At 39.2% G+C, this 15,854-nt stretch overlaps 1 protein-coding gene across 6 annotated transcripts in view; it reads right to left on the bottom strand.

Moving 5' to 3' along the window:
- gria3b (glutamate receptor, ionotropic, AMPA 3b) overlaps positions 1-13,673 on the bottom strand; it is a 104,018-nt gene extending 90,345 nt beyond the window's left edge. For all 6 annotated transcript variants that reach the window (XR_009782887.1, XM_061725048.1, XM_061725047.1 and 3 more), the window contains exons 1-2: positions 13,457-13,673; positions 12,844-13,002 (exon numbers count right to left, since the gene is read on the bottom strand). Coding sequence is in view for 5 of the 6 variants with exons in the window: in XM_061725048.1 (XP_061581032.1) it covers positions 12,844-13,002; positions 13,457-13,535 (238 nt within the window). In the remaining variant the exon portion in view is untranslated. The remainder of the gene's footprint in view (positions 1-12,843; positions 13,003-13,456) is intronic.
- Positions 13,674-15,854: the final 2,181 nt, after the last annotated feature.

Genomic DNA, 15,854 nt, shown 5'->3' on the forward strand with positions numbered 1-15,854 from the left:
TCTGCAACAACCTATTCTTGCAATTTTCGTTAATGGAAGTGCAAGGGTTTCGGCAGACCAAAAAAAGCCTTTTATATGTGTGAATATTATGTGTCATAGGTTTGCAGTGTGCATGTCCTGAGGCATCTAAACCTTTTCTTGCCATCTCAGAATTAGAAGTATCAGTCATCACATCCGTACACTGCAAAATAAAGTGATTCATTTCCTGTTTGGGTCTGACAGCCCACTGTTTCTAGGATAATCTACCTCTAAGCATTCCTTCTTAATTCCCAGTCTCACCTGATCTCTGGGTATTTCGCAACTGTCAAGACCGGAGACATCTTTAAAAGTAGCAAATTATGACGTGACTATGTTCACAGATCTTTCAAATTTAAAATCTGAATATAGCACTACATGCCTGTCATACTTCGTACAGGTAGCTGCTCAAATGGCCAAGTGCCCAGTGATTGTTAGAGATGCAGGGAAATATGGAGAGACCAAAGCAGTGAGGGAAGAAATGTGTTGTTTCACCAAACAACATCTGCCAGTTTCCCTGATTCCAAGACAAATAACTCCCTGACAGCAGCCCTGTTCCTCAGGTTGAATTTAAAAGGATCTTTGATATTCTGATTAAAAATTTATCATGTGGAATCTGCTTTTGACTGTGTACTATGTTTTGTATTTTAAACCACACTGATGCTTCAGCTATATGCTTTATCAAAAAAGTGCAGCAAAGGGTAACTCATGGCCTGTAAATTAGGTTAAAAATAATGTTCCTTTATGATGTCGGGCTCTTATGTGTTGTGCTGACAAAAGAAAACAAAGAAAAACAAACGTAAAATGTGGCCAGTACAAAACTGCATCTATGATCCTGAAAATGCAGACATGACTGAAAGCTGTAATTATTGACTTTCATTGGATCTAAAATGTAGTAAAGCATTTGCACTTACTATACAACTATCAGTGGTAAAATTAATATTTGTGCTAATTAAATATGTTTTTCTACAAAAATAAACAAAGAAACACGTTTCTATGAACACAATCAGGCTTTTTGTCATTGAGTTTATCATATCCCTCACTCATCCTTTATGTCTGAACAGTATCAGCAAACCTTCACCCTCTTGTGCTGACACCACGAATCCCTCTCACAGGCATTTGCAGTTTCCAGAACATGTAACCTCATCCCAGCCTGCTTTTGTATCACTCATTTAACTAAGACCCATATTGAGCCAACTCAACCGGCCTCTGAGACCGCCTGCCCTGCTGACCTCATAATCACGCCATCATATTACTGTACTGTAGCTTACATTTCTCTGAGACGCTTTTGCTGTGCTACTTATCAAATACATCACCATTCTATTATTATTTCATTTATTTAGCTTTTTCCATAGTTTTTGAAATCGTTACCTCTAATATTGCAAAAAAGAAACGCCTTACATAGGGGACAAAAATAGATCAATATTTATTTACATATATATATATATATATATATATATATATATATATATATATATATATATATATATATATTAGAGCTGGGTATCATCACTGACCTCCCGATACGATACAATTCCGATACACTAGGTCCCAAGACGATACGATTTCCGATACGATTTCCGATACGATACGATTCGATACGATATCGATATTCTGGTTACAATAAAGGAATAACATGATCCTTCCACGCGCCACGTCCGGCCAGAGAAACCCCACCCTGCCTGGTGAAAAGAAGCAGCCTGCTCACTCCTCAAGTAAGGAGGAGACTTGAGCTCAGTGCAGGGCCTCCCGGGGTTGGTAGATGGAGCAATGCCCAGGACTGACTTAGGTAGGAGCACTGGGTGATAAAATGGGGGAAAAAAATCGGGATTAAAAAAAAAAAAAAAAAAAAAAATTTAATTGATACTTGGATTTATGTATCGATAATCGTTCCTACACATGCATATCGATAAAATATCTATATATCGATATTTTTAACCCACCCCTAATATATATATATATATATATATATATATATACAATTACTACATCAATGTGTGTGTATATATATATATATATATATATATATATATATATATATATATATATATATATATATATATATATATATATACACACACATTGATGTAGTAATTGTTTCTGATATAATGTTATAAGATTTCCATGTTAATATTGAATCATTTAAGTCCATGCTTTTCTTGAACGTCATTCAATTGCAGATTTGCTGGTATGTTTCTGATCATTGTTCTTTTGCATTGTCCACTTTCAACTAAGATTTAGATGTCGTATACACGCTCTCACATTTGACTCTAAAATGGTGTAAAACAAAAGCGTGCGGTCAACTTGATGACTGCAAGGTTCCCAGTTCCTGTGGATGCATCATCCCTCCTCCACCCCCATGTTTGACAGCTCTCATGACATGTTTGTGCTGATGTTCTGTTTTATGTTTGCCTTGACATGACACTGTGCATTATGGCCAAACATTTTCACTTGGGTTTGTGTCTGTCCAAAGCACATTTTTCAGGGATTCTATGATTTGTTCAGACACAATTTTGCAAACCTAAGCCATGCTGCCAGGTTGTTTTAAGAGAGAAGAGTCTCAGATGCACTGGTGTAGATTCTCAGTCATCTGGGTCATGGTAATCCTAAAAAGCCTGAGTAGAAGGCAACTGGACTTTTTATCTTAGTTCTTGGAAGACACGGTTCTTGAAAATATTTCTCCATTCATCAAAAACGTTTCATCCGTTCCAACTGACTGGTTTTGGGCTTAAAAACTGTTTAGTCCAAATGCGAATTGTTGATACTTCTTCACTTGTTTCTTGATTTTTCGATCCCTCCTGTATTAAGATATTTTATCCACTCTTCATTGTTTATCTGTTCAGCATGTGAGATGTTTTAGTTACAAGAATCAAGGTGCAATTGCTTGTGAGACTGCCTGAGGAGAGTCTTGGGTGTTTTGCATTTTCTGTGAGCACTGCAAAGTCTAACCTTGGAATCAACTTACTGGCTCATCCACTCCTGGCAACTGTTCCTGGATATTTTCCACTGGCGAATAATCTTTCTCACTGTAGAATAATGGACTCAAAATTGATTGTAAATGACTTTTTACCCCTTGCCAGATTGATGGGATCCAGCAGCTACAGTACTTCTCTAAGTTCATTACTGATGCCTTTCATCCTTGGCATTGGGTTAGTGCCCCTCTGAATGCTCCCAACCAGAGCACTGCTGAAACTTCTGCTTTCATAGTTGTGCTCACATTTACTAAGGATCCATGCATAAACTGTATTTAGTTAGCAGCACCTGGCTATTTATCCTCCTAATGCATGTGGACACGGTAAGGATTTCTACTTAGTTCCTAATCAGTGCTTCTACTTTTTGGTTTAGTTTGTATTACAAATATGATAACACAATGTTATAGGGAGCATGTTTTTATTAATTTAAGGTTGTGTTAATCTATCTATTTTGTTTTTGTCCCAATATGTTCTGTAAAGCCAACAGATACATGGCCGTTACATGATTTCTCCCCATTGATTTAATGATTATTTCATAGAGGATGATGTCATATTCCAGGTTTTCTTTTGAGACTGGGATGGATGTGAGGTGGGATGTGCGTGATCGCATGCATACACCTACAGTGTATGTTTCTGTGAGTGCAGCTCTGTGCATATGTGTACACACTTGCATGCATATACACATTGCCGTGTCCATAAACAAGCCTCCATCTGTGCCTCCAACACAGCTGGACCGTGATGGCATGTGATGGCACAACCCCCCATAGCCTGGAGAAGTTTCCCCCTCTCACACATGTAGCCATGTACTCACAGGAAAACCTTCTGCAGCAACATTAAAAACAAAACCCAAACTTAAAGTTTCTTTTTGTTGGTGCTCACAGCGCTTTTTTTTCTCTCTGCCCTCCTACTACTCAGTTTCCTTCTGCTTTACCAGCTTCCCTGAACACATTTACCTTGTCACACCTTTCATGCTGAGTTACAGTCTGCAAGAACAAGAGTTGTGGCACCACAACGATCACTCGGAGGAGCGTCTTCCAACCACGGCTTCTTTTTGTCGCCGCTTGCAGCCCAAGCAATGCTTTGTTTACAGCCTATTCACACAGAGCCACAAATATACCCCCCAAAACCAGCTCTTTGCTAAGAGAACTTTTAACTGTGCATAACATATGTTCATAGTGTAGAGCACCTGTGTGAACTGAGACGGTTTGTGTGTCTGCAACATTCAGGAAATGGTACTCTTCAAGTGGGTGTAAAGGTCAGCAAAGATAATGATTTTAAAGGTGCTTTTGTTTATGATGATCCTAACCAATTATGTTGCTAATACAAACATGTACAGGACTCTTGCTTGGATTTTTGAAAAGGTTAACGGGGGATATTGTCTCAATTAGAATGAACTCCTGCTGAACTGACTGGAGCTACCTGTTTTTCTTCTGACTGAAAAAAAAAAAAACAAGCAAGACCTTTGCATGCCTCAAAGAAGAGATGGCTGTCTCACATTTGACAATTCAATGACCAATCAGGCCTTAAAAAAACTGTTTCAGACGAGATGTGACAACAAAAATGCTGCACCTATGTGCTATACGAGAAAGTAATTCTATTTGTCACCAGTAAAGAAAGCAAGTCTATTCTTGCATCTAAAGGGTTCTAACACTTAACACCAATTGTGATGACATAAAATACAGCAATTGTGCTGTAATGACTTTGAAACAGCATAGTCCAAACAATGGCACATTTTAATTCTGAAACTGTGGCAGTTGAAAAGGAGCATATTTGACATTTTTCCAACATTGCTTGGTATTTAAGATGAGACTGGACTGATTTTATTCAGGCTGCTCTCACTTGCTTCATTGGAACACGCAATGAGTGACGCTCACGCTCTCCAAATGTGCCTCTGCCCACAAGAAAAGAAAACTCAGGGCTCCCACTGTTTCTCTGATATTGGTGAGCTGTCATGGTTTTATTTGTAGGAAGAAAGCATGTGCTGCAAGTGCTCTTTCACACTTTCACAATCATAATACAATTTCTCATGTAATAAAAATATAATTTAATAAAATATCCAGGAGCTGTTTCAATTTTAGCATAACTCCTTTATTAGGAATCTCCATGACAATTTTGTTTTTACTGAAGCATCACTTAAGCCATATATTACATGTATACATAGCTCACTCTGGAAATAAGGACTGTGAAATGAACTGGGGAGTGAGAAAGAATGAGAAAATGGCAAAAAGCACAGGTTGAAGACAGGTAGTAGGCTGAAGAAAACTGACAACATTTCCAATATTTTGGATCATATCAACATGGAAAAAAGAGAACTCTTTGCAGTGAACATGTTGTAATAAAAAAACAAGCTTGTTAATGCCTTTTCTCATCAGCTGATAGCATTCAGTTAATCCATGCATCCAGTTCAGAGTCGACCTGACGGAAAGTAATGTTAATGTAAATGACAATAACTGCAGATTTAAATGAAGCCTAGTAACGTCCAAAGTAAAATTAAGAAGTTTTCAAATTCTTTTTCTGAAACAAATTGATAGTAAATGTAACAAACTAGAGTCAGCACACCTGTAGGTGTGCAGTAATTTAGGTCGTTTGCATGCCTATTAGTCCGGTAGACTGGATTTGAACGGCAACAACAGCTGGTCTGAGTTTGCTTTTACAAGGCCCTTTGTGAAACGAACCAAAGCCTTTGAATAACGTAGTCCCCCCGCTCGTCTGTGGTGGTGCTACACCTAAAATAACTGAAGGACGTTGAAATAGAAAACCTGCTCATCTATTGGCTAATGCAGCACTACTCCCGTGGTAGTTAATTACCAAACTTCACCAGTCTACCAGCAACTGTGATGTATTTTTGTCTGAGCTTAGTTCTATGAAACCTCTTACGTCATCTTCACTTCATGTCTGACCATGAAACATTTTACAGAAATGGTGCTACATGTGCGTTTGTTTAGATTGTGTTAACTCACAATGCCCCCACGTCATAGTATACTTCCTGCCTTTCATCCGGCTGAAGCGGATCGAGACCTGCCTTTTCAGGTGGACCAGCATCCAGTTCTTTAACCGGAATCAGAGTTCGGTTGCGTATTCATATTTGCACACACGAACCGGATTTTCCAAGCAAATAAACTGTGGTCTGTTTAAAGCAGACCAAACAGGGCTGGTGTGAATGCACCCTAAGCAGCTGTCAGACAACCAAAAGGTGATTCAGCTACAGTAACGTAAAAAGAGGGTTGCATTGGTTTACCTCAAATACAACCACACACTACCCCTGTTAGCATGCCATCAAAGTAACAAACAGCTGATACCAGATATGTTGTCACACATAGCCCGTATTAATTCTGATTAGGGGTGTAACGATACACTAATCTCACGATACGGTACGATACACGATATTGAGGTCACGATAACGATACGATATTATAGCAGTATTTTTTTAACAACCTTGAATGAGGAACATATGACTGGAAAAAATGGTCTTTTATTTGAAAGACACAAAATACAAAACAATGCTGTGCATTTGCCCTATTGTTACAGTTTGTAATTCTTTATAACTGTTTAAGTTTTAAAGAGAAAGCCAGGCCAACCATTTTCCACAAACTGAACTAAAAGTAAATGTCAGGTTTGCATTATGCATCTTCAGTTTCATACAAGTAAAAATATTTTGCCACAAACTGAATAGTTTCTCTCATGTCTGATTTGACTTTTTTCTTTTCCAGAAATTTAACAACTAAAATTAAATAAATAAATAAAAGTAAATAAATACATACAATTTTACGTCATAAAAAAGATTGATTCATGCTCACCTTATAAGTGTAAGAGGAGATTTATTTTTGTTAAGAAGGTAATTTTGGTAATTCAGGGTTGATTATTTTATAAATATATTCTTTATATTCTGATCTAAATCAGGGACTATAATTACACTAGTCAGTTTATCTGTAGTGCTTAGTATGTTTTAGATTGGGCGGAGTGATACAGCACTAGCTGCTGTGTTGATGTTCTAAAATCCTACACTGTTGAGCAGACATTAAAGTACACTCCAACTCAGCAGAAGTTGTTCCCGTATTATCCTACTCACGACCCGAAAAAGGTTTAATTTAATAAGGTAAGGCTTAATTCTACACCAGACTTAAAAGTTCAGAGCTCGAAACCCTGCTAGAGTCCCGTGATCGGGACCGCAAAACGGTACTAGTTTCTTCTGAGCGGAGTAAGATTTTGGTCCGCGGGTCGAGGCGCGGTCGGATGCGCGTTACTAGTCAACACAATAGATTAATATTAATAACCCAATATCGCGATACAGTTTGTCACCTCCACGACACGTATTGTGACGTTTTTGTATCGCGAAATTCCGTGGCACGATATATTGTTACACCCCTAATTCTGATTCTTCCTGCCACAGTGTGAAGTTAGTTCTTGTGACGCCATTTCTAGAGTTGGTTGGAGTTGGCTGAATGCCACACAGATTTCAGTCCAGAGTAGGTGGTGCCTAGAAATCTTGAAATAAGACCACCAAACAGCCTGCCTGTCTGCTTTTTTTACCTGTGAACACCACCAAAGGCTACGACTGTTGTACAGTCTAGCCTACATCAGTGTACAACAGACACTTTGGCTAGTTTTAATTCTTACGGCATCCATTCCTTTTTTGGCTATAGCTGTCTCGAAAACAACCAGTGATTTTGTCGTCCACTTGTACTGAGCATACATTTGTGATCTCTGAGCATTGCTGCATACGCAGGGTCACAGCCATTTTAAAAACTCTCACGGATGATATACAGACTGTTTCCCCTTCTCCCTATGAACACATCCAACCCTCCTCCCATTCAAAGAGAATGCTGACAGCTCATCACCTGTCAATCTGCACTTTACATGGACACATTTGCATTTTAATAATGATGAAATTGAACAACTATAACTTTGCTGCTTAGGGTGGATTTTTATTGAGCTTTTTTATGCATGTTTTTATTTTTTCCTAATATATATTTCATTGTCATGTTTTTTTGTATTCTTCTTCCATTCTTATTATTATTCTGATTCTTCTTCTTATTCCATTCTGTTTTCAAATTTATCTCTATTTTTTGTGCACTGCTTTGTGCCAGTTTGACAGAAAGAATGTCATTCTTCTGTTTGTAGCTCCTCTGGTGGAATGACAATAAATGGATGTTGAATCTTCTATGAGAAGGGTGTGCATAACAACAATAATGAGTCAGGTTGATCGGCAGAAAGAGCGACAAATCATTTGCTTTAGCCCACGTGAACTAATTGGCCATCTTTTTGCAGTGCTCCTGTGTTCACCGATGACAGACCTACTTTCTTTTTAATCTCAGAAAAAATGTATTTAATTAATGACTATCAGAATTGTACAAAATATTTTAACCAATAATATGAAAACTGTGTCAAAACCACACGTGGTGACAGCGTCTTATAAGGATTAATTACTCCACCTTTAATGGATGCCATTAACATTAAAGTTCTAGCAAAACAATTATTTTTATTAATCAAATATTAGTTTCTTAAAGCTCAAGTTGATATGTAAATGCCTTGATTTATCTGAGCAGCATTTCAAAGTTGAACTACTGTATATAGTGTAAATATTACGTGTTAAATAGGTTTTCGCTCATCCATAAGATTTTTTTATAAATGATGTATATTGCTGTCGATGAATTTGCAGAGGATTTAGTAATCACCCAACCAGATTAAACATTTCACCATGTGCAACTGCAGCCCTGAGTTTGATATACACATCTTCATGTGAGTTCATCCCAAAAAGTAATTTAAGCAAAAACGAAAAACGGGGGAAAAAATAAAACCAAGCAGTTATTTATAGAAATCCGTGATATTCCTTTTGCCTAGTATATTTTTCCTGGCTCTTTAATAAAGAAACACTGTTTCTCATCTAATTGTTTGGTTAATAAATGGAATAATCATGGCTGCAGTCATGAAAGAAAAGAAGAAAAAAACAAACAACTTCAAGTTGGAATGAAATATAAAGATGTTTGGCAGAATAAGAGAAAATGATTTTTTTTGTGTGTGGGTAGCTGTAAAAGAGCCAACAGCAAGTAAGCTCATGGAGAAGACGAGCCTCCCTCAGCCGATAGGTAACAAAAATGTATTCAAGTACACCTCTATAGCTCACTGATTAACACATATTTTGTTCTACAAATCTTTTCAGAAACTAAAATCTTAAATTGCTGACTTTACTGTGTCTCGTGTTCCTGACCACTAACTTCCTGGAGCCTCAGCAGGCTGGCGGTAAATAAATGATCACAGTCATTCTTCCTTTCCCTCGTGTTCCTTTTCCTTGCCATTATGAAATACAAATGCAGGCACGGTGTCCTTCTATAGCCTGCATTCTTATGAACGTTCGTGGAGTGAGACAGGTTTCGTCTATAGTCAACAACAGTGAAAAGGTGGGAGAATAGACAAGGAGGCTTGTGTTTCTGCTAAGGTTTATAGACCAGGAGGATTCAATAAAAGCGGGGTAGACAGATGTAAAAAGGCTGGCAGAGGGGACACAGACCATTAGCTTAATGACAGAATGAGGAACGAAGAATAGTGAGATGAGATTCAAAACCCAAGCAGTGCAAAATTTGCCTTTAACAAGAGTTAGGGCGGGTAATCTCATAAATATAGCAAGGCAAAGAGAGGCGCAAGTGGGAGGCTTGCTGTTTTTTTTTCCTTTTCTTTTTTTTTGTTGCCTCAGGTAACAAAGTATGGAAGAAGGGTAAACAGGAAAGTTGTCTGCCCATGACCATCAGCAACATTAATGCTGCATTTCTTTCTTCAAACTGCTGCTTTTTGCTTTGAACTACTTCTTCCATTCTCTGTGAACCTGCCCGACTTGTAGCTTCCACAGCTATTATGGACCCTGAGCTGATAATTACACATTTCACAATTTCTTATGTTACTTCAAAGAAACAACAGTCTTGTCACCAAAGCACATAACGTGCTGCCGTGGTACAAAGCCAAGCCTGGAGGATTACTGAAGCCACACATTGTTTTTTTTTGACAGTCACTAATTCAATTAATAGCATACAGCTTTAAACTAACTTGAAAGAAACTGTACTTAGCCAAGACTAAGGTTTTATTACGGCTTTGCAGTTCAGTTGTTTTGTTTCTCGCGAAGGTTAAGAAACTTGTGTGTATTTTAAATGTATTCACACCTCCTAAATGCTCAGAATCATATATGTATGGGAAATTAGTAAAAATGACCTTTGTGAAGATTAAAACAATGAAAGCAGTAAAGCCTATGAAATGACAGATAAAAAAGGAATTTAAAACAGTTAATGTTTCAAAAACAAAAATATTGCTCTAAACCCAAATAAATAACACTTTTAAAAAGCCTTGACCAATCAAATAGTATGTGTGCTTCTGGCATCCGAGTCATTCGCAGGAACCTCTTAGTGACAAACTGACTTTAAGTGTCTACTAAATAATTGTGACTGTTTGCAGAACAAACAGCATCACTTACAAATGTAAAACTCAGCCCAAGGAATGTCTTTGCTCAATAAAGGAACAGTCACAAAGGCTTAGAAGACAGCAGATAAGTGATATTTAACAACTGTCATCTCTGCCTTGTTCCTTGCATTGGCAGGGACAATCTGAGGTGCTTGTGGACTGTTGTGAAGTCAGCATGAGCTGTCTGTGGTTTACGAGCTAAGCTTGACAAGAGTCTCGGGGGACTCTCTAGGCAAGTCTTCAGTTTGCACATATTAAATTAAAAGGAAAGGTACTCTTCTGCCTGACTGAAGCACATTCTTTGCTCACTGTTTGCTGAATGTCTTACAATTACAAAGCATTATTTATGTGTTTAATAAAGATTAGCTTTGGCCCACTGAGGTATAGGACACAGTATTCCTGAGTGCACTGTGGTTTTGGGGGTGGGGTCTCCACAGAATGAGCTAGTTGAGGTACTGCAATTGGATGCTGTATATCAGTTTTTTAGTTTGAAGGCAAGGAATGAGTGCAGCTGTCGAGAAAGTATGTTAGAGTCTCTCAAGGCTTGCAGGATCAAAATAAAAATAACATTCATATTCCTGCTTAACTAACAGCTTCAAGTTATTTGTCTGTGGTCAAGTGTCAGACCAGTCATCCTTTACTGGCTTTTTTTTTTTTATCACCAATAACATTACCAAAGATAAATGCTGCTAGTGCAGTTGCACCAGATACGTTTTTTTATTTAAGGAGAAGGATCCCTAAAGGCTTCCTTTGCGGTGGAAAAAATGTGTTTCCTCTTCTTTTAACTGGTTTTAATGAGAAGTTGGTTTGCCAACTGCCTGAGCTGCAGTGATTTGTTGATGTTAGTTGTCTGAAAATATTTTTGAGAAGTGGTGACAGACAGACACTCCGTGTAATAACTTTCTGAAGGGCTTTCCCCTCTTGAAACAGCCTGCATGTACAACTTTCTAGATTGTTATTTGAGCGTGTCAAAGCACATTGTCCTGCTGGGGTACTCTGCTGTTGGTGCAAAGCGCTGTTGCCGTCTCGGGGGATGCTTGGTCTGCGACAATGTATAAGTGAGTGAGTGTTTCATTTCAGATCCACAAGAATGTAAGGACCTGAGGTCTGTTACTGCACTGTAATGAGATGATCAATGTCACTGACTGCCATACATATCAGTCGTTTTAATGTTGTGACTGACTGGTGTAAAACTAATCTCTTTCTGTGCCTGAATTTAATTAGATTCTGATATTAAGCCATTTTTTTCATATGCTTCCTTGCGTCTTCAAGGTGTGTGACTTTGCACAGCATTAGCTATTATTTATTCACTCTCATTTGCTTATTGTTTCTTGCAGATGCCTTCGTTAAGGTTCTTACAGCCCTGCTGCCTGTGAGATGATGCTCTGCTTCATCTCTCTCACTGCTCAGGCCCACCTCCTCTGCAGGTCTGAGTCCAACTCATTTGCTGGCGTTGGTTGGGGAGCTATGGATTTTTTTTCCCCCTTTCACCCAATGACAGCACGGTGAGGTGCTATGAGGGCTGAGTGCTAATGAGCTGACTCTGCAATGCTGGGGGAGATGCTCTGTAACACAGGGGGAGTCAGAGGACGAAGCAGGCAGAGTTTCTCTGGCACACAGGGAGTCAGAGGGCCATTATAACCATGCCACACAGGGGTTAGAGGGACACAAGCACATACGTCAGAAAGAAAGAGCTCCGTGCTCACAAAGTTGGGCACATTTTAAATTCATAATTTAAAATGACACAGCAAAATGGGATTGTTGTGTCCATTTCTTTTGCTCTGTTACTGCCTGATTCGAGATATTGTACTCAAAATGAGCAGGGAGGAAGAACTACATCTGCCACATAAAGTTACACCAATTCAAGATGATTATAACCCAATAATGAGACAAAATCCTGAAAAAATAGCTACATACTTAATAATTTTTTTTCTTAAGAACTGGCTATTTAAAGATAAGATTTATTATTTAGTTAATACTCTGTTTTTTGGTTAGGAAAAAAAGATGAAGTCCCCCAGCAGTCGTTCACACCAGCCTTGTATATTTAAAACATGGTTATTGTATGTTTCTAGGTTTCAAAGGACTGTATTTTTCAATGTGGAATTCATAAAATTGGAAAATAGAGGCCATACAGTAAGCTGCAAATGTGGAAAGACTATAGGGTGGTTTCTGTAAAAAACATTACTGTCATGAACACATACGGTTTTTAGGATTTACAGACTATACTAGTAGGAGAAAAACTGTTTTTTTTTTGGACTGAAAAAAAGTGCATGTCTGTTACATCCGCTGAGACTTTGTGAATCACGGTGAGGTGAAAGGAACAGTTCTATGAGCTCCATAGGAGTTTGCCATAAATGATTCTGTTCATTCTTGGTACTCTGGACATGACTGACAAAAGAAGCACACTTACACGCATGGGTGACTGAGAAGCTGTTGGACGACTCAAGGTTGTCGACATTGTAGTTGAGATGGAAAGGCTTTTCAGTCGTGTTTTGGTTGGTGTTGTAGAGTTGCACAGCGAACCTGAACGCGCTGTGCTCCTGCACCGTGGACCGCATGAACAATCCCCCTTGAAGAGATGAAAACCAACATCAATTATGGTTCCGCGTTAAAACGACGGCGTAGCCTACGGCGTAGGGCTATGCGGCGACGCCGTACCCTACGCCGTAGGTTCTGCGTTGGTGTAACGCGGAACCATAAATCAGCCTTAAGTCATGCATTGTTGACCAGCGCGCTTGTGTCTTAACTCTTGTGCTTTAGTGGACTCACCGTCTCCCGACCATCTTTAATAAAAATGGTTTTTCAAGCAAAATATTACACACATACTCTCTACACTATATGTGATTTAGTTTCCAAACCAGCAGCTTTTAGACTTGCACCCTATCCGCTGAAAAAATCAAGTTAGTCGGCACCGTTGCGCAAAGAGCTCTGCGCGCAGAATTCGGTATACAATTGCAGCGTGGGAATTTATTATTTCAAACAAACCACAGTCTGCAGCTGTTTAACAGAGTCATAATACTTACCGATGTTAATCTGATTGGGAAATCCTGCGAAAGACCGGTCAGAGAGCCACAGTAGAAAGAAAAGCACGCGTTGTGCCATTTTCTCCGACCAAATCTGTTCAACTTCTTAAAAGGGTCTGTCTAAGCAAATTCATATGCTCTGCGTTGAAAGCCGGGAGCAAATGGAAATCCCTTGAATAGATGGTGGTCGCTCACAGTGCACCAATTCATTCATTGAGGTGCAGCCCAGCTGCAGAGCAATTTTTTTTTCAACTAAGAAAGAGAGATAGAGAAGCAAAGAGAGCGACAGGAGGGAGGGGAGGGGTCGGCTGGTGGAGGAAGAAGGAGCCGATTTGAACTCCGATTGGACCCGTCGCAGCAGGCCAGTGATGGTCAAACTTGATGTGACGTTAAATTAAAAAAACCTCAGCCCGGTAGATTGGGGACACCTTGGAATTATCGAGGCACCTGTCAATATTCTGCCTGCTGTTGACCAAGTCAATAAAAACACTGCAATCTCAGGTGGCTGATGATTCTGACTTGCCTGACTGCTTCCAGCTGTTGCAGCTGGTGCTTTGCAAGGATGCAGGAGATGCTGAATTTGCACCTTGACCATTCATTTGTTATCATTGTCTTACAAGGGGCATGACTGCCATAGCAGCTAAATATGGTAACTTAAAGAGGACCTATTATGGCATCTAATACCTATTTTAAACAGGCCTTGAATGTCTTAAAAACAAGCTTTTGATTGTTTTTGCTAAATAAATTAGAAATTCAGCCTCTAAACCATGTCTTTATCTTCCCATTCTCTAACCTCATTATCTATGCGGGATTCTGAGTGGACAGGGCTATGATAATGAGGCTCTGTGCTGATTGGCTGCCTGAATGACGCGATACACCGCTACGAAAAAATGGCAGAAGCTCCGGCCGGCAGAGTTACCGTGTCCTAAACACCGTGTCCTAACTGCATGCGATGCGAGCAAGCGTCAGCGACAAAATCAATTCCATTGCTTTATTTTCTATTGGACTGTCCTAATTGGCCGGGAGCGACGCTGCGCAGCGCTGTGCCGTTTTGAGCTGAACATTTGTCGGACGCCCTGCTTCTATTTTCTTCCTGCCGCTCGCGTTGAAAGCCGGTTGAAAGCGCTGTAGGAAACGGTCACGGATGAGGAACGGCTGATCCAGTTAGTTGAAATGAGAAGTTATCTCTATGATACCTCCTCATTTCACTACAAAAACCTGAAGTGGCAGCTGGCTGGAGGGAGATGGACAGAGAGCGTCCGATGTCACGCAGTGCGACGCGATAGTCGGACGCTCGCATGCAGTTAGGACACGGTGTTTAGTTGTGGGCGTGGTTTGCATTTTCGTTACGTAACGAAAGGGAGCAGAATCTGAACGGCTCGTAGAAGCCACATCACACTGGATGCCTCATCCGGGCGGCTGTACAGACACTGCAGAATTTGGTTGCTTTCCTCCTTCTCTGAGTTGGCAGGCTGAGGGGAGACCACTCTATATATGTTAAAGCAAGAAAAAACGTGTGTTTCATAATAGATCCCCTTTAAGTTATGCCTACTACTATAGTATACCTTGAAAGTTTGCGCTCAAGCTCCTTGTTTTCAGTTCAGAAAACATGAACATTAAAATAATTTCAGTTCAAACAACCAAGCATAATGTGCGGACATTCACACAGAAAACAAATAAACAAACAAAACAAAACAAAACAAGAAATATTTAAATTCAGTTATTATCTTATTTTTAAAGCTCCAATTCATTTCAGAAGTAATCCCTATTATAGAGAAGGCAAACAAGGTTTGTGTAAGTCCATTAAATACAACACAATTCAGTTTTCATTATAATCTGGATACATTCCAGTTACACGCATTGTGGTATTCATAATCCAGTTCGATTCATTCAAGTCAATCAGTCCAATTCATATAACTGTATTTAAATACTGCCAATTCTTAAAAAGCAGACTAGCTGAGGAAACCAGTTTAATACATCGTCATTATTATTCAATGCCCTGTCCTGAGCATTCACTGGATGCTGGGTAACAGTGGGGACTAAAAATTCTCTTTTAACAAGAAGACAGTTCCAGCATAACATTCTCACTGGCAGAGGCCAAGGGGACCCAGAGACAGCAGCTGTCCATGGTTCTGAAAATGGTCGAGACTACAAGTACAAAAAAAAAAGATCATTGGTTGTCACCTATTTCACCAAAAACTCTAAATTCCTTGAGGGGTTGGTGATAGCAAACAGGGTTATACTAATCAATTTTTTTTGTTTTATTATATTTTTTGACATTTTCCTCCATCTCTAATGAAGCATCCATTATTCTTTTGATTCTGCATAAGAGAGAACAATTAAGCCATTATTGGCTCATTTATCACCCTCTCCAAAGCCACTTGAAAATTGAGCTTTT

Source organism: Cololabis saira, chromosome 7 (genome assembly GCF_033807715.1).
Source record: "Cololabis saira isolate AMF1-May2022 chromosome 7, fColSai1.1, whole genome shotgun sequence".
Lineage (NCBI taxonomy): Eukaryota > Metazoa > Chordata > Actinopteri > Beloniformes > Belonidae > Cololabis > Cololabis saira.